This window comes from Convolutriloba macropyga, chromosome 4 (genome assembly GCF_964194025.1).
Source record: "Convolutriloba macropyga chromosome 4, txConMacr16.3, whole genome shotgun sequence".
NCBI lineage: Eukaryota > Metazoa > Xenacoelomorpha > Acoela > Convolutidae > Convolutriloba > Convolutriloba macropyga.
Genome location: NC_134471.1, coordinates 25,208,365 through 25,236,202, shown reverse-complemented (window position 1 = coordinate 25,236,202; position 27,838 = coordinate 25,208,365). Strand labels below are relative to the sequence as shown.

The following is a 27,838-nucleotide window of genomic DNA, read 5'->3' as shown; positions in this document are numbered from 1 at the left end:
AAATTTTTGATGATATCAATGTGCTATCTGCACCAGTGTCTACCTGCATTTTTACTTTGCAGTTATTTATTGAGATATATTCCCATGTCACAGACATGCTATCGATTTGTTCTTTAGTATAAAACATTCCCATCTCCGATGCTGGAGATGCTTGCTCTGAGGAAACATTTTCTGCTTCGCAAAATTTATTCTGTTTATTGTACTTACCTGAATTTTGATGGGTTTGCTTCTACACATTTTTGAGAAGTGTCCCACCTTTTCACAGGTGTTGCATTTTTTACTTAGAGCTGGACAGGTTCTACTAGAGTTCGGCTTACCTCCACACCTAGTGCACATGCTGTCACTTTTATTAGCCGTAATTTTTTCATTTGGTTTTCGAAAGGTCTTTTTGAAGTTGAACTCAGTAAAGGAGTTGTTACCTGATGAAGAACTTGCAAAAGCCATTGCTTAACTTCTGAACTGTAAGCTCTCGGTTATTTCACTAACCGACATTGCTGGTTTTGCTATAATACCGTCTAGTAGTCTAAATTTTGCTTCAGGGTCCCTCAAACCTGAGATAAACTTTATTTTTACCAACTTCTCTTCGGGGTTGGCCGCTGTTTTCAGTTTTCGAAGTCACAATAGCGTGCTTATTCTCTAAGACGTGCGAGGAAGTCGTCGTCCGACTCCCCTACACCTTGTATTACGGACAGAAAATTAGCCCCTTCTGCCGTTACTACTCTCGCTTTAGGAGAAATATAATTTTGAATCGCCAATCTGATGTCTTTATACGGAGTGTCTATCAAATTCCTAGGACTCATTAGGCTCCTAAGTTTAATAATTGCACCTTGCCCGCACATACTAGGGAAGAGATTGGTTACTTGTAGGTCATGTACAGAACCATCGGTGTTGACTTTGTCCTCTTTCTTCTCTGGGCGACATTTCGCCACAAAAGACATAGTTCACGCAGTAGCTGATTCTGCATTCTGTAGATCCAAATTTTGTCTGTCTGTAGCTGGTCTGGACACCATTGTCGTGGTCGATAACAGGGGTCAAAGAATTCAATAGGTTGAATATTAAATTAAATTTTGAACTGAATTAATACAAAAATTAGCTTGTATTTATAGTAATTATCAATGCGAAAATTTACAGAGAAAATTTAGATTAGCTAAAAATATTCTACATGATTGGCATGTGAATAGATCTTAACTCCGAATCCCGGAAGTGATTTTCTATTTTCATCAACATTTCGTGAGAATCATATATGGCTTGTGTACAATCGAGTTCATAAGTTGGAGGTCGGTGGATGTTAGAATCAGGTTTCTGTTGGTGGGAGAATTTATTTCTGACATATGATTGATAGGTCAATAAGATAATGATAGCGCCAAAACAAAATCAGAATTGAGTTTAGTTTTGTGGCCATTACATATCAACACAATATTAAAGTTCGTCAGGTAAGTTCTTCTTTCGTTCTTTGAAACTTTAATAAAGAAAACTTCTAAGTTTCTCGATGTTTCTTTGAAACCATCACATATATCTTTTGCATAGACTGACACCCCATTTTTTTCTCTGCGGGTTATGTTTACCATTGGTTGTTTTTTGCGTTATTTTTGGCTTCCTTTGAGCTTATTCGTTTCCAATTTTCAGGGAGTTTCAGTTTTATTGGTCTGGGGAAATCTACACGAATAAAATACAACTGTGTCTAGTTTTTTTTTTATTAATTTTGCTGTATTTTGTCCCTGGGTTTTCACGTTTGGCTCGTGAAGTGAAAAGACCATACCTTATCTTTTCAAATTTAAAAGCACTGAAGATACCATGGTTGTTTTCAGGAAAATAATGTGAATGGGCACTTTCACCGACGGAAAGGGATATCCTTCTGATCTCAAAAATTTTTCAAAACTCTTTAACTATATCTCGATTTTATATCTCGGCTCGACTTCAGAAGAAATACCTCAACTCATCTCAGACAACTTCCAATGAGGCAAATACCGTTCACGTGTTTTGCATGTAGCTTAACCTAAACTTTTTTTTTGGAAACCTCTGTTTTGAAACAAAACGAGAGTATAGTTGTGAATGTTACTGGCGTCACTTGGAGCTGATAACCTGGGCTACTGACCTAAAACCGTGATTTTAGTTTTGTGGGATTCTGTTTTCAGATTAGTCGTTCTGAAAGAGAAGCCTGAAGTTACATACCTTCTAGAGTTTCATATTAAATAAATTTATTGTTGCTGGCGATCAAACAACCCGAACTTTATCTGTGTTTGCACGTCACTTTTCGTTCAAGATATCAAGTTATAACACCACCCTTTTAAGCTACTAACTACATTTGCTGAAATTAGTCAAACAGTTAGTTTCGGTCGCTTGGATTCAGGTAACTATATTAGAAAGCAACAATTTGTTGAATCTCAAACAATCTTGTTAACTTGTATAAAAAATGCAAAACAAGTTTGCTTTTATGCTAAACATATTTAGCTTTCAAGTCTGATAACTTTTATGCTTACAATTTTTTGATCTGCCGGGATGTAATTGTGAAAATGGTTAAGTCTCAGGGGATCTATATTAACCATATGCATCATCAAATAATAATACATTGGATTGTCTAAAAGAAGGATGCGAAGAGAGCTTAAAATATTCACCGCTGATCACCAATTTCGTAGCATCAATATGTTGCGGATTACTTTGAGTTCCGGATAGCTATCATATACACCCAGTGGTTTCAATGCAAAAAAATTGCTAGAATGCCGTGAAAGGCTTCAAGAATTGCGGTTTTTAGCATTTGAAGGCGATAAAACAATTCTACCGTTAAAAACTAAATCTTACAGCAATTCACCGCAACTCTTTTATCGGTAAATTTTTGCGGGCTTAAGTGGTAAAATTTTTGTTTTCATCGCTAAAAACGCAACTGATAAAATTCTCCTCGCTTAAAACGGCAATTCTTACAAAATTTCTTAAATCTTTCACATAAAAAGGAGCGAATCTGATCTAAATACAAAAATAGTTTAGTAGACGTGAATGAAAGTCGGCGCAGTGGAAGCAGAAGTGACATGTAGGGGGTTGAAGTTGGAACCATGGTCCGTTTTCACCGAATGCATCGCTAAAACAAAACATTACTTTGCGGTTAAAAATACTTATTTTCGCCGCTATTAACCGCAATTCTTTCATTAATTTCTCTGCAAAAGTTGATCCGGGAATGATTAAAGGTCAAAAAATTGTTATAGCTCTACCCTGAAACAGTAGGAAGTTTCTTTATACTCAACTCTAAAAAATTTTAGAATTCATGCTTAAAATATAAGGATAAATTTGACAGAAATGGAACAACGCGGAATTAACAATGATTCACAAATAGGCTTTCGGATGCTTATTTCAAGTCGTCGTGTTTTTTTTGAATTTTTGCTAATGTTTCAAATTTAAGTTGACTACCATCGCTCATAAATTTTCGAAGGGTCATCATATTTTAACTCTACTGTTCCATTTTTTGTTGAGGACTTCAAGGTATTAAGTTTATTTCTTTCAAGTTGAAGGAACTGAAATAAGAAAACCACTCAAAGGGGTTTGTTAACAAGATAGTCGATTCGATATTATTATTAGACAAAACGGTTAGACAAACAAGGTAATTGGGCACGGAATCGCAAGATGGGTCCTGCATTTGAGCCGCATCAAGTCGCCATAGTAACGGGATCCAGTTCAGGAATCGGAGCTGCAACAGTTGTCAAGTTGGCCCAAAAAGGAGTGAACAAATTCTGTATAACTGGGAGAAATGTTGATGGACTGGAAAGGACGAAAAAAATGGCTGCTGAAGTGAATCAGAGTTTGGAGTTTGTTTCAGTCATAGGTTAGTTTCCAAGCCAAAAATTTTCGAAGAGATAATTAGATTACCATCGAATCCATTTGAGTGTATTTTATGTCAGAAATGCGCTCAATGCGCTGAAATCAGAAACGAAATACGCGTAATGCGCTAAATTGCGCTAAATGTATTGAATTTATGTTTCTAAAATTGACTCAAAAAACCTCACATAACAATAGGTTGAAACTGTCAAAAACGTTAAATTCGATGGATGTTGAATGCATGTTTTACATTATTTCAAAGCAATTGAGCGTTTTTCAGCGTCTTTCTTGATCGATGTTTCATTAATATTAAATCAAATTAGTTGTGAAGACACTCGGGCAACAATGGCGCAGTGGAAATGGAGCTAATTAGATAATCAGTAATTAGAAAAGTAACAACAAAACCAACAAAATGAACTCAATGGGCGGAAATGTTCTCAAACTTTTTAAAATTCAGGAGCTTTCAGCCCATTTATCACATACATTTAGCTCTTTTCAGTGAATGAATATAGAGAGCTGAATTTCTAAACTTTTCAAAAAATAGCGCAATTCTTACATACTTGCAAGAAAATTTCTCGACAGGCAATGTACTTGGTCAAAAAGATGATCATATTATTGTCTGTCAAATTAGTTTGTTTTCTCTCTTTATCTGCTCTCATCCTCATGCTTTGATCATAAACTTCATCTTCCAAATTTTTCTTTTATTATTGTTCATAAACCTCTGAAATACGGCGTGAAATACATTCCATTTCAAATGAAACCACTACAAGTGTTTCTTCAAAGCCCCTTTTTGCATAATCAAATAATTTTCGCGTTCCAAATTCAATTCTGTCTCAATTTTCGTCCCCTCAAAAGATAATGTATGAATTTAGTGTAATGGTGGATAGAAAAATCAAGCTAATTGATATTGGATAGCCAAAAAGATGGCAAATCAGAAAATTCTTCATGACTTTAAAACATTTTTGATTTTTCGTATGTCTCACAAATGGCATTTGAAACATTGAAAAAATTGAAGGGACTTAATTGCTTATGGAGAGATGAGTTTCTTCACAGCAGCCGCGATTGCAAAAGGCTGTGAAGAAACAAAGAAGGAAGCACCACAGACATCATTGTACAGAACGAAAACATCAAGCTTGGAAGTTTCAAATCCCCTCTAAAACCTCACACTCGCTTCTCAAAAGACGTTTTTGGGCTACAGAAACAGCCAATTGTTCGTTGTCAATTAGCGCCTTAGAAATCCATAAGTGCATAGCTGAAACTATTCTTGTAATACCTGATCAGGAAAAAAGATTGGTTTAATCGATTTACTCGAGTTTACTAAATTAAAAACTAAAAATTAGTAGCATTAAAAAATTGATTTTGAAAATAATTATATAAATATCTCAAAATTTTAAATAAAAAATGAAATGTCTTCTATTGTACAAAACAAATTATCAGATCTTTGAGAGCACGAAAAACGGCAATACTACTTAATAATTGTACCAGCAGTTTGTCTTCCAAAATCTTTTTCCATTGACTCGCACTGAAAAAAAACTAAACCGTTACAATTCTGTTCATTGACAAAATTCAAAAATAAAAACTTTGATTGAGTTGAAGAAATGCACAGAGAGCAAACAAAATATGACATTTTTGAAGGGCAGGATTGTACTCTGGGTTGAGGCGAGGCGCAGAAAAGAAATATCCATTCAGAAGCGGAACCCATCTACAAAGAGACAATTGTCAGAGCATCTGCTCTATCTGAATTTAAAAAGAGTGCGCGCTATACAGAATAAGGAATGAATTGGAAAAACAGATGCCAAAAACCAATTGAAGCGGAATGAAACAGGTGGTCACGAAACGTGTATCTCCGCGCTGTCTTTTGTGTATCTCAGTTTTGGAAAAAAAATACCACGTATGAGCAGCAGCAACCGGCAGCACAACAAAAATCTATTCACCAAAACTAAAACTACAGCGACTTCCGAAATAAACTTTTAAACCATTTGATTCTTGGCAGGTGCTTAGTTTGCTTTTGAAAGAGCACGGCTCTCAAGCAACCGAAAATCCGCGTTATGACCCGAAACTAAAAACAAATTTTTGATGACTCTCTCACAAGCCATTGAGCCCCTCTGCAACAAACAACTTTTGAGAGGTTGAAACCAGTTTTGTTGGACTCAAGATTTGGGGATGGGTTGATCGTTCACTTCCATATCATTTCACAATAGAACAACTACCTGGCAGAAAAACAGGTGTTGTGGATCATAATTCTCATAATTCTTTTTAACCTGCTTTAAACATTTCTGCAGATGATAAAGATTTTTCTTCATTTTCATCCAGCTTTTAACAATTACATAACATTAAAACCTTACATTTTAATGTTAACTATGATAAACGCTTCTTTTGCCAAAAAATCAGTATACCCTGCTTCGCAAAGGTAATTGAACCCACACTTCCCCGAATGTCCTTCCAAAATGAGTCTCTCTACACCAGGCAGAGATGAAGGAGCAGAACTCTTATTTTCATTTTTTGGCTGACGTTCTAGTCGGTGTGCGTGTAGATGCACGAAAATTCCCCTATCACGGGTAATTAAGGAGGCATAGCGTTAGATCTATTCAGGCGTCGACCCGGGAGGGAGATCTCCTTGTCCGCTCAATCGATAGAAAAAACTTGAAAAAGAACACTGGAATTGATTTGAAATTGGAGCCCAATGTCTCCGCAAAAAATAACTACACAAAAAAGAGTATTGTGTTGAATTCAAGGGAGAGTGTGCGTCGCGCTTGCCACTTCTAATTAGTCAATTTAGAGTTTACTACAAGTATAGCTGGATATCGCGTCGTGAATGACCAGTTAGATTTCTGGTCACTATTTTGAAGAGCAATTGACTAAGTTTGAATTAAAAACTGAGTTAAAGCAACGAAATAAAAAGAACGAAAGTATTTACAGATTCAACCACTAAAGGAAATGAAATGATCACAAGTTGATCATGCGGAGCAGCAGGAATTACAGAATTGTTTAAAACGTGAATAGACATTTTCTTGTCTACAAAAACAAGAAATAAATTGAAGAAATTAAATTAACTATGTTTGAAATAAAAACTGAGTTGAAGCAAGGAAATAAAATTATCAAAGTATTTACAGATTCAACCACTAAAGGAAATGAAATGATCACAAGTTGATCATGCGGAACAGCAGGAATTCAGAAGTGACTACAACGTGAATAGACATTTTCTTGTCTACAAAATCAAAAAAAATTAAATTAAAGATGAAAATTTTAGCTTATTTAAAATTGAGGTTAAGATTTAACTAAAGACGATATCGGATATTGCTCCAAAATCATATCCGTATGATATTTCGCCCTTTGTGAAGGAACTGATATTGTACATTATAACAAAATGTCAAAAAATTAATAAATAATCACCGGTTACATAGCAATTTTATTTTAATTCAGTAACTAAACATATGACGGTTTTCGTTTTTCTTTTCAATTCAGTTTTAATCAGAGTGATCATCATAACACTGTTCGGCCTCATAGATCGTCATATCGCTTTCGCTTGGGATGTTAGGGTGCGGCTTGCCCATCTCTCGCTTGGATTACGAGGGGAGCAAGTTTCAAGGAAAGTTGAAATCGTGTAAGGAATCGAGTCGTCATATCCTAGTCTGCCTTGAATAATTTCAGCTTTCCTCTGAGTTTGGTAAATTTGAGATTGTCGAGTGCTTGTTTTTTTGTTGAAGCGTTTATGTCATCTGACATTTTGAAACTGATGCATCACTTGATGGATCTTTTCAATTATTTTTTTAGTATCGGAGTCAATTGCGGCGCAGATGGCAATGAGGCAGAGGGTTGAGAAGGTGGCGGTACGAACAGTTGTTTCGGACTAAAGTAAAAGAAATTGCGTAAAATCTGGCCTATTTTGGAAAACATTATCATACTTGGGGTTTTTTGGAAATCTCTTTTTCAATGCTCTTGGCACATTCCTGGTAGTCGAGATAAAAGAACGAGAAGAAAAAACAATACTGACATTGTCTACGTTGAAGCAAAATTATCTTTTTATTTTCTAATTTCCTAAATTTTTCTTTATCAGATCTTTTGGTGTGGTTCACTTTCTTTTGATCAAGAGTTTGTTTTACTAGTTTTTCAGGGTAAGCCTGTCCGCATAGTGGGCCAAAGTGATAGATCTTTCTTCTTTAGTTCCGAATTTAACTATATCTGCATTCCAGACTCGCACTTCTGGTTTATTGGGCTCGTTTGATGATGTTCGATGTAGGACTTAGCTTTCCGACTGTGCTGCCAGGTTTGAGTGCTTCGTATAAACCATCTAAGTTCCTCTTTTGTCGTCTATCTGCATTTATATTTCTCGCTATCTTTACTTGAACGCTTCTCTCCGTTCTTTAGAGGGGGCGGGATTAGACGATTCTAATCGTTTCTGTTTTGCACCTAACGTTAGTTAGCTTTGGCATTTGCGGCGCAATTGACATTTTCAACCTCCAGACTGCTACACATGCCAGTATCTACCCATTGTGCATCGCTGGGTAATGAGTGTCAAGTTGTAGTATGTTCGTCTAAATAATGTTGAAATATTTTAATATAACGAAGCGGTTTACTATGTGAATTAATTGTTAAATTGAAAGTTGCTGTTCTGCCCATTGCATGTTCTACCCATTTGTCCCTCAAAAAGGTCTAAATTTGTGGTTCTTGTTTAGTTATTCGTAGTTTCTGTATAATTTTATGTATTAAATAGTGTAAATTGAAATTTGAAGATGAGCTTTTGTGCATTACAAATGCCTTTTTAATGTTTGAATGGGACGTTCAACAATTCTGATATCGCTATAATCACGTGTTGGTGCATAAATAAGTTCTATATAGTTTTCTGTGCAAAATCCTTCAAAATTTGCTCTTTCCCGTTAAACACTTAGCTTAGTCCAATTTAAAAGATCTCGGAAATCCGTGATTATATATGTGAATTTATAAACTTAACGATATAAGAGCTAGATGAATTATTTCTGATTTCTGTTCTCGGATATTTAGAGTATCTTTCATTAGCAATTACAAAGTTTTCTTCTATTCCATTTTGGTTTTGAGTAGGGCCATCAAAATCTATTTGTATTTCTCCGTTTGGTTCTTTTTTTTTAGTTAAAGGTGACTATTTGCTATGCGGAAACGCTGGGTTTGAATTCCTACCAGTATCTGCACATGCTTTGCAATTACTAGCTTTCGCTAGGATATCGCGGTGGATATACGACTACCAAATGCTTTTTACCAGAGAGAGCATTGCGAAACTGCTTGGTTGTGTTGAGTGTATGCCCTCCAGTACAGCTTCCTTAATGGCTTTGGGTATCGCAAATCTCTCGTCCAAATAGAGGCATCTATTCCTCAGGCTCAGTTACCTCCAAAAAAAGCGTATATATGGTCTAATCTCCTTGAGGCGTTCTTCCTCATTGTTGAGCACACAATCACTGACCACTTCGAAGATTGCATCTTTTCCGGCAAGCACTGCGAGGAGCTTTTTACAGAATTTTTTGCATCGAGGGTGTTAGATAAAGTGTTCAGGATTGAATGTGACTTTTGTTCGAGCTGGTGCAGAGGTTATCGTCAATTTTGCACCAGGCATTTTTGATTTCTTTTTTGAATGACTATTTTTGGGAGAGTTAATGGCAAAAAGCAAATTATAAATGAATGCTTGGTTTCTATAGTTGGAACTTTTAGTTTCGCGGGTAATTGAAGTATTTGGTAGTGATTTGCTAACTTGGTGTCAAATATGGTGCTTAGCGGACTTTGTTCTTCAAATTGTTCAAATTCTTTACTGTCTGAATTTTGCAAGGCATTTTATTTGGTTGATGGAATTTGATTCATTTGAAAGCTTAACATGTAGTGCAAATTGATTTTGTGAGTGTGGTAATGTCAGTCAATTGCGCTGCGAATGAAGTTTGTGAATCATGAATAAGACGATTATTGAAAGGATTTAAATTGCGTTGCAAATGTAAATGAATGTTTTGGGTTTGGTTTATGCGGTGCTGCTGACTTGTTCTTAAATAGTGATATGCCTGTCTTAAGAAATGTAGATTGCGGTGCAATATCTGTACTTGATTTTTGGGTGCGGAAATTGTGTTGTAATATGGAGTTAAGTTTTTGTAAGACCGTAAGTTTTAGGTTTGATGATTTGTTTGAATGATTGGCTAATTTTTGAGATGGTTCCAGCTACGACAAATTCGACACATGTTCCTTCGCCTGGCAAAAAATTTCAAGAAATAGAGTCAACTGAACGTTTTTTGCTCCTGGCATGTGTCCAATAGTAAAATTGTATGAAAGTAATCGATCAACCCACCGTAAAACTCCGCTATTGTAAGATTTCTTTTATCTACGTTCTTCGATTATATATTAAAGTGCTTGATGATCTGTGATAACTTTGAAATCTCGGCCGTATAATTATTATTTGAAATAATGAAGGGCCTATAATTTTATCAACAACTCCAACTCATTAACAATATAGTGTTCTTCCGTAGTGTTTAGGAAACTAGAGGCAAACGTAATTGAATTCCCTTCGTCTGGTGTGTTTAATCCAGTGCTGCACCGAGTCCAGATCTTGAAGCATCTCAGTTTACTCTGACATCTAGTTGACGTTTATAATAGCAATTTTCTGTAATTTGTGCCATTTTTTCTTCAATTACATTAAAGTGTTTGGTTTGCGTTTCAATCGAAATAAGTTTATCAGATTTTTTCAACAAATTATCATCGTTTAACTTTTTCAAGCATTTCATTACAGAATTAATGTGTTTGTTTTGTGTTTGTTTTCGGATTCTGATCAGTTGCTGACTATTATGATGTCATTTGAGAGTCAAAATGTATTTTGGAGACCTATAAAGGAATATTTCATTTCTTTCTGGAATTCTTTTGGCTTGCCAGTTAAATCATAGAATCCAGTTTCAAATCTATAGGTACCTGTTGGTTCTATAAAAATGATCCAGAAAATTAGCGATGCTGCTGCTACCCGTGTTGAGGACAACGACGAAAAAACGACAATATTTTGTAAGAAATCGTAGTCTTCGTCGTTTTCGTCGTTTTGTCGTCGTTTTCTTCGTTTTGATTAGTTTCCGTCGTTTAAGTCGTCATTTAAGTGTAAGAATTGATCGTTTCTTACGTTGTTTTTTTCAAAAAAAAAATGTCGTTTTTTGATCATTTTTCCGTCATTTTTCGTCGTTTCTTACGTCGTTTCTTTCAAAAAAAATTGTCGTTTTTTTATTGTTTTTTCGTTGTTTAATTGCTCTTGAACTAGTTTTTCTCTATTAGATCGTTTTGGCGTTTCTGTATTATGGCCTGATAGCGCAATGGTCAGTGCAGAAGATAATTTGTCGGGAGTTCAATGGTTGGAATCCCATCGGGGATCACGTTTTTCGTCGTTTTTTGAAAAAAAAACAATCCTTTCCTACATAAAATTAACGAAGAAATAACGAACAAAACGACGAATACCACGTAAGGGCTTTGATCGTTTTCGTCCAATGAAAACGATTAAAAAACGACGATTTCTTACAAGTGAAAAACACAATTCCTCAACACGGGTAAATTAAATCCGGATGCAGTAATTAATCCTCCGCTTGTCATCCAATAAGTTTTTCCAACTGAAACCAAAATTTGCATAGGGCAAAAACGGTCTGAATATTTTCTCCCACGAATTTGACTGCACCGAACTGTTTCTCAACATTACCTCAAAATAAACAGTACAACTCCAGATGTACATTTTAACCCTTTTCATTTTTAATGTCTATCAGCTAGTCATAACCAGTAATAATTTTTAAAATTTTATCTTGAGGGTGAATAAATATTAATATGTTATCTATATTGTTAGTCTCACATTTTGTTTAGAAGTACTTTTAATTTTTGTGAAGATAGTGAAATGTGGTACGTATGACCACTGTTAATTTACTTCGATAAACTTGTTATTCAATGTAGTTATCTTTTACTGGAGGTAATCTACGACTCATCCCAGAGTAATAAAATTTGTGTTTTCACTTTTCATCATTTCACATAACCATCTGCTGCCGTTCTACCCGCTGTGTGAAATCACTTTCCTTCAAAATTTTAAACATCATAACATTCTCTTTACTTTGGCGACACGAGTACACTGTACAAATTTCATCTTAATTCCTGCTGCTCATTTTCATGACTGTACAAACGAACCTAGCCGCAATTCGCAACACAAACCTTAAGTCAGAATTCATGAAACTACGGTAAAACATAGGCAGACGACAGTTTCGGAAGAGCCATAAATTAATTGCACAAATCACTTGAGAGCAAATCAACCTCAGTTCACTTTTTCCCCTAATTTAAAAAAAATCGTACGAAAATATAACAGAAAAGGTTTCGAATCAAATTCAAAGAAAAAATTATCCAACTCGGCAACCAGCCTCCTTAGACGAACAGCCGTAGATAGTCAAAAGTATGTATACCAAGTGAAACAAAAATGGAACAGCCTTTCAAAATCAACAGATTATATAAAACAACCACAAATGAAAAAGTGGACAAATAAGTTTCCATTTTTAGGACGACTTTTGTTTTCAAAAATACCAAGACAAAAACAGCAACCTAAGAAATATTTTACATATTAAGGTAACGCTAATGGAACTTGAGAAAAAAGGTTCATGGTCCCAGTAAAAACAGCGAAAAAAGTTTTGAGAAACAAAGTCAGAAGCCAAGAGATAGGATATTTGGCCGACTTTGAAAGTCACCAATTTATCACTAGTAAAACGCAATAAGGTTAAATTAAACACTAGAACCAAAAATAATTAACTTGGTTAACAAAACGGTGATTGTCAATACAACAGATCAACAGTTTATGAATCTCATTTCGTCGGCATTTTTTTATTTTTCACATGTAAAATGTATGTTTTTATTCTCCCCACTTTGGTCAGGTAAGAAAAAAAAAATACTAGAACTGCACATTGATAAGTCTCCCGTTTGTTGCAATCGTTTTGGCAACTTATCATTAAAGGCCAATCTCGACTCTTCTGATTCTGAATTTGTTAAATCTGGCCATAAAGAGCGTGTCAAAATCATTGAGGCAGACCCCTTGATCATATCTGTCGACAATGATTGCAACAGTACTGGATCAACCATCTCCCCTCCGAGCAGTCGAGCACCCAAAAAGCAAAACAGTCTACTATGGAGCCCGTGCCAGCAACATTTCCGCTGAACCCCGAATAGCGGTGATTGACAAGGATTGCATTAGTTTACAGAAAGCTACAGACAACCCCTGCGCTTGGAAGGACAACCCCTCACTAGTACAAATAAAAAACTCTTTTAAAATTCTAAGAAGGCGCCAACGCGAAAACGATCAAAGAATCAACCAACTTATTTTAAAGCTAACGAACTCAAGTTCGAAAATCATTAGCTGCAGAAAAACCCTTAGCTACAAAGCGGGAAGAATATCAAACCCGTTAAAACTACTGACAATTTTTGAACCAAGCATGTCGAAGCGGCTACAAATGTTAACAAGAATTGAAACAATAACGCACAGCTGTTTTTTACCTTACTTAGAATTAGGCATAGGAAAAATCATCATGACGGCGAATAAAGGATTGGAAAAAAACTGAAAAACCAGTGACAATTTTAAACAAATCAAGAATACTTTTAAGAGTAAGATGTGTCACAAATAGAATTCTGAAAAAAAAAATTAAGCAGCACTAAAGTTGACTCAACAGATGGTCATTTAGGCCTGCAATTAGGGATTAATGAGTTTCAATGCTAGGACAAGAATCAATTGGTCGAAAATAATGAAATCAGTGATAACTTTTGTTGTCAGAAACCTGAAACGTACATATAGCTTTAGTTATGCGTCGTTAGAATTACATAAAGGCCTGCCATGAACAACATGAGGTGGGGAGGGAACAAAAATAATGCATAAAATGTGCAAAGCACGAAAACTCTTTGACAATTTCGAAATCTGAGTGTCATAGAAAAAAGGTTCATGGTCCCAGTAAAAACAGCGAAAAAAGTTTTGAGAAACAAAGTCAGAAGCCAAGAGATAGGATATTTGGCCGACTTTGAAAGTCACCAATTTATCACTAGTAAAACGCAATAAGGTTAAATTAAACACTAGAACCAAAATAATTAACTTGGTTAACAAAACGGTGATTGTCAATACAACAGATCAACAGTTTATGAATCTCATTTCGTCGGCATTTTTTTATTTTTCACATGTAAAATGTATGTTTTTATTCTCCCCACTTTGGTCAGGTAAGAATAAAAAATACTAGAACTGCACATTGATAAGTCTCCCGTTTGTTGCAATCGTTTTGGCAACTTATCATTAAAGGCCAATCTCGACTCTTCTGATTCTGAATTTGTTAAATCTGGCCATAAAGAGCGTGTCAAAATCATTGAGGCAGACCTCTTGATCATATCTGTCGACAATGATTGCAACAGTACTGGATCAACCATCTCCCCTCCGAGCAGTCGAGCACCCAAAAAGCAAAACAGTCTACTATGGAGCCCGTGCCAGCAACATTTCCGCTGATCCCCGAATAGCGGTGATTGACAAGGATTGCATTAGTTTACAGAAAGCTACAGACAACCCCTGCGCTTGGAAGGACAACCCCTCACTAGTACAAAAAAACTCTTTTAAAATTCTAAGAAGGCGCCAACGCGAAAACGATCAAAGAATCAACCAACTTATTTTAAAGCTAACGAACTCAAGTTCGAAAATCATTAGCTGCAGAAAAACCCTTAGCTACAAAGCGGGAAGAATATCAAACCCGTTAAAACTACTGACAATTTTTGAACCAAGCATGTCGAAGCGGCTACAAATGTTAACAAGAATTGAAACAATAACGCAAAGCTGTTTTTTACCTTACTTAGAATTAGGCATAGGAAAAATCATCATGACGGCGAATAAAGGATTGGAAAAAAACTAAAAAACCAGTGACAATTTTAAACAAATCAAGAATACTTTTAAGAGTAAGATGTGTCACAAATAGAATTTTGAAAAAAAAAATAATTAAGCAGCACTAAATTTGACTCAACAGATAGTCATTTAGGCCTGCAATTAGGGATTAATGAGTTTCAATGCTAGGACAAGAATCAATTGGTCGAAAATAATGAAATCAGTGATAACTTTTGTTGTCAGAAACCTGAAACGTACATATAGCTTTAGTTATGCGTCGTTAGAATTACATAAAGGCCTGCCATGAACAACATGAGGTGGGGAGGGAACAAAAATAATTCATAAAATGTGCAAAGCACGAAAACTCTTTGATAATTTCGAAATCTTACAGTGTCAATGTTACTATAACCGTTAGTTATATACTCAAACTATTAAATCGCTTCACTTAAGCCTCACCAGAGAGGCCTCGAGATTTTGATCAAAGAAAATAAGTAATAGGTCACCCAGCTTCAATTATAATTTACAGTTTCCGTTTCACTTGGAGTTCCAACGCTAGGGGTCTTGAAGAGACTGAGAGACAAAACAACAAAAAAAGCTATGAAAAAAGGCAAATTCGAAAAGCTTGCGATTCTCATTTAAACATTGATTGTCTTAGTAGGATAAACTATTAGCTGCTCTTCGAGGAACTCAAATATTGCAAATAAGAACTATTAAAACACAGGTGACATCTTTAAAAATGTTTACCAAGAAGAAACAAGTGAAAAACTGGTGAAAAAAAGCAAAAACAATAGTCAAACTGCCGCAATTAATAAACAATTGTCACTAAAACCAAAAGATTGTTCAATTAAATTTCTCAATCCGGGATAAAATCAGTGATAAATAATTCCACCTCATAAAATAACTTGCTTTTGATTCATCTACAACTCTAGCATGGATAAAATCCTTACAATAATTTCACTTCTCATTGACCACTTAAATGTGATGGTTTCAAAGAAACATCAAGAAACTTAGAAGTTTTCTTTATTAAAGTTTCAAAGAACAAAAGAAGAATTTACCTGAAGAACTTTGCTGCTATGTCGATAAATATTGGCCACAAAATCAAACTCAATTCTAATTTTGTTTTGGCTCTATCATTATCTTATTGACCTACCAACCATATGTCAGAAGTAAATTCTCCCAACAAAAGAAACCTGATTCTAACATTCGCCGACCCCCAACTAATGAACTCGATTGTACCTAGGCCATATATGATTCTCATGAATTGTTGATGAAAATAGAAAATCACATCCGGGGATTCGGAGCTAAGATCTCTTCACACGTCAATCATGTAAAAAATTTTTAGCTAATCTATTTTTTCTCTGTATATTTTCGAAGTAAGTAATAAGTACAATTATTTACTTCGAAAATACAGTAAATAAAAACTAAGCTATAGGTACAATAAATACAAGCTAATATTGTATTTTTTCAGTTCCAAATTAAATTTAAAATTCAACTTATTGAATTCCTTTGTCCCGTGTTATCGACCACGACAATGCTGTCAAGACCAACTACAGACCGACAAACTTTGAATCTACAGAATGCAGAATCAGCTACTGCGTGGATTTTGTCTTTTGTGGCGAAATGTCGAGCAGAGAAGAAAGAGGACAAAATCAACACCGATGGTAATGTACAGGAACTACAGGTAACCAATCTCTTCCTTAGTATGTGCGGACAAGATGCAATTATTAACTTAGCCGCCTAATTAGGCCTAGGAGTTCATTAGACACTCCGTATAAAGACAGATTGGCGATTCAAAATTATATTTCTCCTAAAGAGAGAGTAGTAACGGCAGAAAAGGCTAAATTTCTTTCAGTAATACAAAGTGTAGTCGATTCAGACGACGCTTTCTTAGCACGTCTTAGAGAAGAAGCGCGCTATTTTGACTTCGAAAAAACTCAAAACAACGGCCAACCTCGAAGAGGAGTTGATAAAAAATAAAGTTCATCTCAGATTTGAGGGACCTTGAAGCAAAATTTAGACTACTAGACGGTATTAAAGCAAAACTAACAATGTCGATTACTGAAATGACCGAGAAATTACAGTTCAGAAGTCAAGCAATGGTTTTTGCAAGTTCTTCATTAGGTAATAAGCCTTTAACTGTGAAAGAAGAAGTTGGGTTAAACTTCAAAAAGACCTTTCGAAAGCCAAATGAAAAATTTAGGGCTAACAAAAGCAACAATATGTGCACTAGGTGTGGAGGTATGCCACATTCTAGTAGACCCTGTCCAGCGCTAATTAAAAAAAACACCTGTAAAAAAGTGGGACACTTCTCCAAAATGTGCAGAAGCAAACCCCAACCAAATTCAGGTGAGTACAATAAACAGAAAAACTATTGCGAAGAAGAAAACAATTCTTCAGAGCAAGCATCTCCAGCATCGGAGATGGGAATGTTTTGTACTAAAGAACAAATCTTTAGCATGTGTGCGACATGGGAATATATCTCAATAAATAATCGCAAAGTAAAAATGCAGGTAGAGACAGGGGCAGATAGCACAGTAATATAATCAAAAATATGGACTGAGCTTGTTAAACCTCAGTTGGATGGTATGATAAGACCTCTCGAAGCTTATGATGGTCATCAATTTAGGCTTCTGTGATCATTTACTCGTGATGTTGAGTGGAACGGAAGCAGGCTCGCACAAAAACAACTAGCAGTTGTGCAGTCTAATAAAAAAATTGGACTACTTGGTAGAGACCTTCTACCCAAGCAGAGTGTGATCAACATCACAACCAAGCACCTACCTGCTGCAAAGGGTTACGAAGCTCATGTGAAGCTGATAACAGGATCACAGCCAATGTTCTGCAAAGCCAGAAAAATACCTCTACGTCTTCAAGACAAGGTCACAGAGAAGCTGGAACAGATGGTCAGACAGGGCATCCTTGAACCGGTACAGCCAGGAGGAGTCACGAATGCAACTCCAGTGCTGTGACAGAGAAAGAAGAGTGGAGAACAGAGACTTTGCGTGGACTTGAAAGTGCATTGGCGAGGTGATGGATGAGGACTACCCAACACCAGACATGGAGACAATCTTTCACAACTTAAATGGGGCCTCATACTTTGGCAAAATTGACCTCTCAGACGCCTAAAATCAATATGAATTTGCCGAAGAAGCAAAAGATATATGCACATCTCAGGGACTGTTCAAGATCTGCCGACTTCCTCAGGGATTGAAAAATTTTTGTTCAATCTTCCAGAATTGCATCGAGTCAACACTCAAAGGAATCAAAGGTGTAGTGATCTTTCAAGACGATGTGTAGGTGTATGGAACTACCAAGGAACAGCTCGATAAAAAGAATGCTTGCAGTCGAGAATCGACTACGTGAGAAAAAATTTACTTTTAATGAGAAAAATCTAACTCATAACCAGTCGATAGCGTTAGTGTTTTTTGGGGATACTCCATTTCAAAGCAGGGAAAAGCACCAGATCCTGAACATGTTGAAAAAAATGCAAAAGCATCAACTAACAAGAAACAACTCAATTCGGTTGTTGAAGGAAGGATGGTTCCTATTTTTGCAACAAAAATGCTACCCATGAATAACATGAGAAATAGCAATTTCTCGTGGGGAAAAAGCAACAAAAAGCATTTTAAGACCTAAAAAATGAATTATTAGCTAATCCATTTGTACAGCCATATAGTTTACCAAAAGAAGCAACAGTTACTACTGACGCCTCTGAAAAAGCCATTGGCAGAGTTCTTTTGCAAGAAGGACATCTGGTCCCATATGTATCGAGAAAATTGACTCAAGTGGAGCAAAACTACTCGAACATAGAACGGGAAGCACTGGCAATTGTGTTTGTGGTCATAAGATTGAAGCAATTTCTTCTTGGAAGACGATTTACCCTACAGACGGACCACAAACCACTCAAAACTCTCCTTGCACCGGACGAAGAGATACCGAAGACAGCATCAGCTAGAGTCACAAGATGGGCAAAAGCTCTAATGGGCTTCGATCATAAGTTGTAGTACACACCACGAGAGCAGATAACCCATGCAGATGCTTTGAGCAGAATGGATTTTGACAAAGACGAATCCGACAACGGTCGAGTGTGCTTCGCAACCAATAACATCTACTTCGCTCAGAGTGATTTGGTGACTCAAGCAGAAATCAAAACTGAACTTGGAACAAACAGAATCTTCCAGGACATAATGAATGGAATCAAAAGCGGCAATTGGAAACAATGCTCAGAAGCGGAAAAAGGATTCGAACAAAGATGCACTGACCATACACAATGGAATTATCTCCATAGGCGTTGATCCTTTCATTCCAACCAAACTAAGACACTTGGTTTTGGCATAAGCGCATGAGACACAACCTGGGAAGAATGCAACTGAAGCATCAGTCTAAATGATATCATGGTGGCCTGGCATTACCCAAGACGTCCAACATTTTGTTAGTAAATGTAAGAATTGTCAAATAAACAGGCCCAGCCTGGGAAAAACAGTCTCTGCGTGACCAGAAGCCGAGGTTTGGGAACGTCTCCACATGGACTGGGAATATGTTAGGGATCAAGGCAAAATCTTAGTAACAATTGACGAGGGTTCTGGCTGGATAGAAGCTTTCCCTGCGGGTAAACAGTTAAAGTATATCTTAGTCAAATCTTTGCAAGAGTCGGAATATCAAAAATTTAAGTATCTGATAATGGTCCTGAATTTGCAAGTGGTGACCTTAAACAGTGGGGTGAATCACTGGGAATTAGGAAAATGGAATGAACCGTCTATCATCCAAGAGCTAATGGACTAGCTGAAAGAGCAGTTCAGACAATGATGCGGGCACTTCAAGCATGGATTCCCAATCATAATGTGTCGTTTGGAGCATTCCTGCAAAGGGCACTAATGAAACATCGCAACACTTCAAAGACGAGGAGCAAAACTCCCGTTGAGCTCCTTTTGGGACGCAGAGCAAGACTATCAGCAATAGCAGATTTCGACTTGTGCGAACCTATTCTATTCAAGGCCAACGAAAAGACAACGACAGTTCCTGCTACCTTCATCATCAGGAAGCGTTTGAACACATCTTTCATACAGCCCGAAAACTCAGCACGGACTATTCTAGTGAGCGACAACCAAATTGCGAGACTAATAAAGGACAACGTGAAAACCGAACCAGCAGTGGAGGAGACCATATCTCAATCAGAACCACAACTTCAGAACACAAATGTGGGACCTTCACATCAGGATGAAGCTTCTGCAGTCACATCAGCTGCAGAGCACCAACAACCTGAACCACCGGAGCCTTCAGGAACAACAACGAAAAACCGAAAACAACCCGACATATTTGGAGAACCTATGCCCACAATTTTGCTTTAAAAAGGAGGGAGGATGTGATGGTTTCAAGGAAACATCAAGATACTTAAAGTTTTCTTTATAAAAGTTTCCAAGAACAAAAGAAGAACTTACCTGACGAACTTTGTTGCTATGACGATAAGTAATGGCCACAAAACTAAACTCAATTCTAATTTTCTTTTGGCTCTATCATTATCTTATTGACCTTCCAATCATATGTCAGAAATAAATTCTCCCAACAACAGAAACCTGATTCTAACATCCACCGACCTCCAACTAATGAACAATGTACCTAGGCCATATATGATTCTCAGGAAATGTTGATAAAAATAGAAAATCACATCCGGGATTCGGAGCTAAGATCTATTCACATGTCAATCATGTAAAAAATTTTCAGCTAATTAAATATAAAATTCAACTTATTGAATTCTTTTGACCCGTGTTATCGACCACGACATTAAAGTCAAAAACATAGCAACAGATCTTTAGATAACAGCGCACCAATACAGTTCAAGCTCCATGAGTTGTAGCAAATAAAATACTTTCTCTGCTAACTACAGATAAATTCAACATCAGCATAGTTGTTTGTATGCAAGCATATGCAATCTTTCGCTGAAATTGTAGTTTCCTCAAGCGCAATTTTTTATTTGTTTTTTATTTTCTCTCCGTTGAGTTAATCGTATTCGACGTATTAGTGTTTAAATTGTACCAGGCGATCTGAGTTTAAAATTGCAAGAAAAAACTTGATGTTATCTTTCACTTCGCTTTTCCGCACATTTTAGGTTTTGTTGAACGTTCATTAATGTTCTATGTTGTGGTTGAAGTGTATTCTTATGAAATCTGTTGTAATTTTCTTTTTTTTAGCTGTGGTTTGGATATTTATTGCTACAAATTGATTCTTCTTTGCTGTTGCTGCTTGAGCATTTTCTTTTTTGATATAACAGTAATGAGCCCCAGTACACAAAACAGTTTTACCTAATACTAAATTTATATCTAGAATTCCGGAGTTCTGTCATAGAACAATTAAAAAAACAGAGGTAATTGCAAGAATTTTTTGTTATATAAACTCTATTTGCTTCTTAATTTCTTTTATGCGAGTGGAAGAATTTTAAGATATCAGTCTGTTTGACAAAAAAGAATGTAAAAATTGTAAAATTTGGATATTCTGTTTCGACCCCCCTCGTGTTTGTAGAACCGAGCATTCCCTAGGAATCCTAGTAGAATATTCAAAACTAACAACAAAATGTTATATTTTGGCTCCAGGAGATCTGACACAACAAGAAACGATGGAGAAAATAGTCGAAGAAACGATGAACAAATTTGGGAGGATCGACATTTTGGTGAACAACGCTGGATGGGCATTCGAAGTCATTCCGATATTCGACCATACTATAGAGAATTATGACAAGACCATGGAGATGAACGTGAGGACTGTCGTCGTTTTGACTAAACTGTGTTTGCCGTTTCTGCGAAAGTCAAAAGGTATCATATAAACTGCATAAGTATTTCAATAATATACTTGGTTTCTCAAAACAGTCAGGTCAATTATAGCCAATAGTTTGCATTATCAAATCCAAAAAGTCTATACAATAATTTCAAATCATCCGGGCCGAGGTTTCACCCTTAGTCCATCCCTAATTAGCGGGGACTGGGGTGTAATGCGTATTCCACACCTATTTATTGGGGGAAAGAATGTAAAAATTTTAAAAAAAATTACACTGTATTTACACTCTTTTCTCCACTCTTTTTACACTCTGTGCAAAGAGTGTAATTTAGGGTGGATTGATTTTTAAAAAATAAACTTTTATACAATTAGCATTATAACCAAATAGAAACGCACAAATCTAGTATCAGTTAGCGCAATGGTTAATGCACAAAATGAAAAAACAACGAGTTCTACATAGGGAAAATGGGGGGATCAACCCTGACTCTACCCTTCCACTTTTATTTGTTAAAATTACACTCTAATAATTACATTCTTCCATCCTTAATTAAGCGGAGAAATTGGAGTGTATTTTTTAAATTTTTACACTCTTTTCCCCGTTATTTTTTGGTAAAATCCTCGGCCCGGGTAACGTCAATTTCGTCCAATTTTTGTCGATGCTCCATTTCGACAGAATGCAATTGCAACATGCTCTTTGCGTAGTTCCTGTCATTTGGAATTGAAAGATCATATCGGATCCGTTTTTAATCTATCCTTATAAACACTAACGTCTGCAAATGTCAATTTTAATTAAATTATTTAAATCAGATGGCTGCAAGAACAAATAACAAATGCAAGCATAAACGTACCTAGATTTAAATACTGCAACTCAAGAACCAAGAGCTAGTAGCTTAGAAGCCGCTTTATCAAGATGATCAGAATAAAAATGATATCAGTTCCCTACTATGGTAAAAATATACACTAAGGTACCAAAAAGCTACGTACATCTGAAGATTTTTTTAAAAGCAATACAAACATCAAATAAAATTGCATTTGGAGTTCAAATTTGTTCTCTAAAAAAGCGTGTCATGACGCGTCTTTTTTAACATAGCAGAAGGTTTGTATAGTTTTCATAAAGGTTTCTCGCGACTTCTGCGTCCCTTTCGTTCCAAATTTCAGACAACTTTTCTTCTAAATTTTCCTAAAAAACTGTCTGTTTTAGCAATGGCTGCTTCAAACTCGCCCACAAAATTTCAATAGGATTCAGATCCGGGCTGTATAATGGCCATTCCAGTGGCTTACACTCGTTTTCATAGAAAAAAAAACGCCGATAATCTTCAATTTATGCACAGGAGCATTATCTTGTTGAAAAATAATAATCAGGAAATGCATTTTTTCGTATTTTTTTCAAAAATTCCAAACACACGGGAGCATTTAGCTTGTTCGGTCACTTAACAAGCATTTTCCGTCCATCTGATTGAATTGAACTCCAAAAAATGAGTGATCGCAGCTCGGAACTCAAATCGTGTTTTCAAAAATCTTGTTCCAATTCTTCAAAAAGTTCCAACAATTCCGTCGCTGGAGATGCGCAACCTTGATTCATCAGTAAAAACTACATGCCAGAAAGAGAAAGGACTATTGAGCAAATTGATTCACCATTTTGAAAGAAAACGCTCGGTTTTCTTCTTCAAACTGACTTTATTTGCAGATTTTCTTGTGAAAACACAATTTTTTTGAAAATTTGTCCAGCTGTACCACTGGAAATTGTATCGTAGCAAGAAGAAGCGCTGTGAGTCACTTAATGCTCTCCAGTGAGTTTTTCGGATCTTTCAAAACATCGGTAACTATATTTTTCAGATTTTTTGACAATTTTGGGGTTTTCCGCTGGATTTTTGGACCTCGAAACAGTTGTTTTCCAAGTAACATTTGTATGCATGCTGTGCACTGGGTCTTGCTTCCAAATTGAGTTGCTTTTGAGTTTTCGGTTTTTAAAATCCGACATCCCGTAGCGTGACAACTTGGCAAACGGTGAAGGAAGAAAGCTGTTTAACCATCTTTTCTGTTCAAGCGGAGAAGGTGAGAATGAACTTTCGCTTAAAACTTCTAAATTTCACACTTCCTTTCAAGCCCTAGTGCAAATCATGCTTATGAAGCACGGATTATGCTTTTAATGCACAAATCATGCTGTACGTAATAACCTTTTGGTACCATAGTGTAGGTTCCGGATTCTGTCGAATTCAACAACTTTTTTGTAGGTTGTTCAAACACAATAGACACTAAACTTCATCTGCAGATAAACTTTCGTTGAGAAAATAGAGAACGACTAGTGGTCAAAATTTTAGCTAACTGAAACGTTTTCGAAGCTTTACGCGTTGATCTGGAGAATACCTTTTACTGCCAAGCCTCGTTTACATTTTTTACAGTGCTTCTTTTATCACTGACAAAGAAGCCGTTGTATTGCAGGCCTAAAAAATTTTTTAAAAAAATGATTGCCGCATATTTATGTGATCTTTGCTTTGCTGTGATAAATTAAATTTCCATGAGGAAAAAACTTTTTTTGTTCAATACGCTTCATTGTACAAAAAATGGATACAGAATACATTAATGAATAAAATTTACAATTTTCGAACAAATTGCTTCAGAACAATTTTTATGAGTTTATCTACTTTTTTGTTTTAAAAACAGCCGACTTGCTTGAGACAGTCTTCCTCTTGAGCGCCAACTATTAAAATAGACTCCAACTAGCCATCCCCTCCTACTTTAGAACAATTTATCTGAGAGTAAACTTTGCTCTTCAAATCGCTCTCAACCAAAGCATCTAGAAGTCACCTTAGTCCAGCGTTCCTGACTGTCTGTCGAGGGACTTAAGATAAATCACTATAACCCGAGTGCATATAAATGATGATCATTTCTCCAAGAGCTTTTCTGATTTTGGAGCAAACGATTCACCAAAATCGCTAAAGAGACCTAATTTCATTGCGTAAAAACTCCTCTGTGGACTTTTGGCACATACACATAAACAAATACTCACACCCAACACAGATACCTACACAAACGCGAACGCACACTTATACACACGCACACATACACACACACACACACACACACACACACACACACACACACACACGCATACGCATATGCATGATCTCACAAACAAAACGCAATTTTAAAACCAATTCTTTATATTAGTTTTTGTGGCTGTTTCTTCAAAAGCCTTAGTTTTTAAAAACCTTTTTCAATCATCAGTAGTAGACACTATTTCCCTCAGCGTGAAGACGGCATATTGATTCATTCTCCCTAAATTTTTCCACTTCATCAGGTAAGAACTCAAAACAAGCGTCAATGCTTTCAATCAGTTGTCTATGAAAAATTAGCTCAATTTTGTTCAGCTCAATTTTTTTCTGAACAGCCAGCGCATGCTTTCAAGGCGTAAGGTCTAGCAGCACGAGAGCAGAAACCCGAATTGAAGTTACCGAAAGTGAGTCTGCCGGCTTTCAAAAACAAAAAAAACTTTAGATTCATAGCTTTCATTGACTGGAAGTGTGGTGTTTCGTTTTAATGTTCTTCTTGAAAATTGGACCCAGACCACATAACACCTCCACTGCCACTGGCACCACCCTGATAGGTTGCTGAGAACAGTTTTGATCTCAGCAATCTATACACCCTAAATAGTCGAGCCTAAATTTTCAGCAGCATTTTAGATGAATTTTGATTGCAGAAAAAAGTAATCAAGTCGCGAGTTGCTACAAATGATGAGGTTTTGGTTTTCTTCTACTGGAGAAAAGTTAACCATACAACAGGCTGTTGCGACCCGGTCGCAATTTCTGTCGTGGTTTTCAATGGAGTCTCTGCGTCCATGACATATGGTTTAGCGAATGCATCCTAAGTGCCCAAAGGGCAATATGGACACTTTCCTACAAAACTATATAATTTAATTCCAATGCTGTACTTTATAATCACCCAAAATTGGTTAATGGACAAATGCACGTATGGGAGCTAAGATTTCTTGAATTTTATTCCAAGTAAATGATAACACCCCAAAAGAATCAAGGCTCTTGCGGAGAGATAGAGAGCTGTGAATTCTGGATCTTATATGGGAGACTCACCTGACTTTTTTAACCAAATCTATCGACGAGAACAATGATCCTGCGTACGCAGCTTTGTATTGATCTTGAGATTGTCTGACTCCCAAACCTGTCATAACAATGAGAGGCATCAATACCCAGCTAGTGCTTCTCGCTAAGAAATTCATTTATTGATCTGATTATTTTTGGGAGTACCTCATATTGGAAAGCCATATTTTGAAACTATTATTAACACTGGTTGTGCTCAGGCAACATTGTGACGACATCGTCCGTTGCAAGTGTCAGGTGTCTGGAAAACTTTGCCTTCTATTGCATGAGCAAGGCAGCCGTCGATATGTTTACAAAGTGCATGGCCCTTGAGGAGGGGAAAAACGGCATCCGAATCAACTCTGTCCTGCCTGGTTTTGTTGACACTGGCATACACGTCAGAGCAGGTAAAGATATATCTCCACAGCGTCAAATCTGAGTTATTATATTTGCACTTTTTCTTCGTCAGTGTAGTATACTTTAGTTTTATCGGTTCCTACAGCGCATCCGGGCCGAGCAGTCACCAAATCTGAAAGCAAAGTTACACAAAACCGTTCTTTTCCGTTTGTGTTCCACCCCCTCTCGAATCCCACGCACGTTTGCACCCCCCCCCCCTCTCACCCCCACCCAGAAACTGAGGAGGGAGTGTGGTATTGGTATAATGGGAAAGACCAACATGGCACGTGTGCTTGTGGGCTGCAAATAATATGCGGGTCTCTCCAATCATAGCCCCACCCCCAAAAGCTTAGTGAGCATATGGCGTATAACCCCACCCCCAATTACCGTATTTTCACAAAAATGGGGGAGGGCTGTAATTTCGTGAAGGGTTATAATGAGAAGGAGGGCACAAATGGAAAAGACCCTGAGCGTTTCAGTCGGTGCGTGTGCCGGAAAACAAACATTTACGGCAACATAGTTTTGTCTTTTTGATAAACTTAACTTAGAATAAGTCAAGCCTCTAGTTTTCTTAATAAGGCAGCACATAAATGATATTCCCATGTTTTGTACCAAGCCTTCGGACAAATCGAATTCAGTTCCTTGGTCCTGTAAAATGAAGTCGTTCGAGTGGAATTTTCCAAAACATGCCTATATTTTTTCCTTATGCTTTTTTCCTTATTTTCCTATTGTCTGTTTGGGAGTGAAAGTACATGTGATTTATAATTGAAGTCCAAGAGTTCCTCTTTACAAAACTATCAAAAAATGCGAAGTTCTGCCCTTGTAAATTCCAACTCTGAAACAATGGATATTTTAACACCTTTATAATCGTATCTTTAGATTGTGAAGGGCAACCCCATATCTTATTAAACAAGCAATATTTTGTCCACACCCATTTTAATGAAATTTTTTTTACGGAGGAAAACGAAATCGCTCCTGTTTTTGTATTTAGGCTGCGTATTTAGGCTGCTTTTGTATTCAATTGCATATTGGATATAGTTTTGTGCGTTTCTTCTAGGCTACATTTTGGTCAAATTTTGGATGGAGATATTTCTTCAAAGTGTTTAAGATTTTCAGTCGGAAAACATTTTCATGTCTGAAAACAAAATTTTGTTCACGATAAAAATGTTTTGACTGAAGTTCCATTTTAGGCATGGATCGAGCGGTAGTGGAACAAGTGATAGAAAACTGTGCTACCACCCACCCAGTTGGCAGGGGAGGCACAGCTGAGGAGATTGCAAACATGATTGTATTTCTAGCTAGCAAGGAGGCTACCTTCATAACAGGCAGCTTAAACGTTGTAGATGGCGGCGTCGACTGCTACAACCCTCTTTAAAAAATGACAATAAGAAAATATGGAGACATAGGTATTCTTAATGAGAACCATATGATAACATACCATGTTGCCCATTCATCTTTTTGTCCCCAAAGCGGTTATCAATTAGCATTTTGAAAGAAAAAAAAACAAAAACTCACTCTATGAATTTTCAGCCTTCCGTTGTTACCGCCCAATGTATTTCAGAACTGAACCAGTGTAAATCTAAAACTGATTTTAGACTTTTCTTAACTGTTCTTTTATACTATGTTCACGTCATTCTATACTTGTCCAAATTTCCAATTTCTCGAAAAATTTTTGAAAATTTGATTTTCATTTAATATTATTCGAATTGAGGCCTTTTTGCGCGCATCGGTTATAGAATGTTAACAGTTCATATTTTACATTATTGATTTTCCATTGTTTTCGAAAATGAAAACGTTGGAACAAGAAAACGGATGAGCTAAGACAGCCAGGGCGATAAAGCCAGCGACGAAACGCATTTTAACATGTAAAATGCATATCTAAAATGCGTATGAATATACTAAAACACTGTATGTACATCTGGATACT

The 27,838-nt window shown here is 36.5% G+C and overlaps 2 protein-coding genes across 3 annotated transcripts in view; both read left to right on the top strand.

The window, feature by feature from the left end:
* LOC142337547 (ras-related protein ORAB-1-like) overlaps positions 1-27,838 on the top strand; it is a 555,140-nt gene that overhangs the window by 186,681 nt on the left and 340,621 nt on the right. The gene's annotated exons all lie outside the window — the stretch shown is intronic.
* LOC142338337 (3-oxoacyl-[acyl-carrier-protein] reductase FabG-like) lies at positions 2,196-27,608 on the top strand. Its single transcript, XM_075388041.1, has 5 exons — positions 2,196-2,350; positions 3,568-3,811; positions 21,241-21,459; positions 25,737-25,922; positions 27,102-27,608. The coding sequence occupies exons 2-5, from the start codon at positions 3,613-3,615 to the stop codon at positions 27,284-27,286; spliced, it is 789 nt and encodes a 262-aa protein (XP_075244156.1). The 5' UTR covers positions 2,196-2,350; positions 3,568-3,612; the 3' UTR covers positions 27,287-27,608.

Coding starts and splice junctions, on each gene's coding strand:
- LOC142338337 (XM_075388041.1), top strand. CDS start 3,613: ATGGGTCCTGCATTTGAGCCGCATCAAGTCGCCATAGTAACGGGATCC. Junction 3,812..21,240: donor GGAGTTTGTTTCAGTCATAG/GTTAGTTTCCAA, acceptor TTTTGGCTCCAG/GAGATCTGACACAACAAGAA. Junction 25,923..27,101: donor TGGCATACACGTCAGAGCAG/GTAAAGATATAT, acceptor GTTCCATTTTAG/GCATGGATCGAGCGGTAGTG.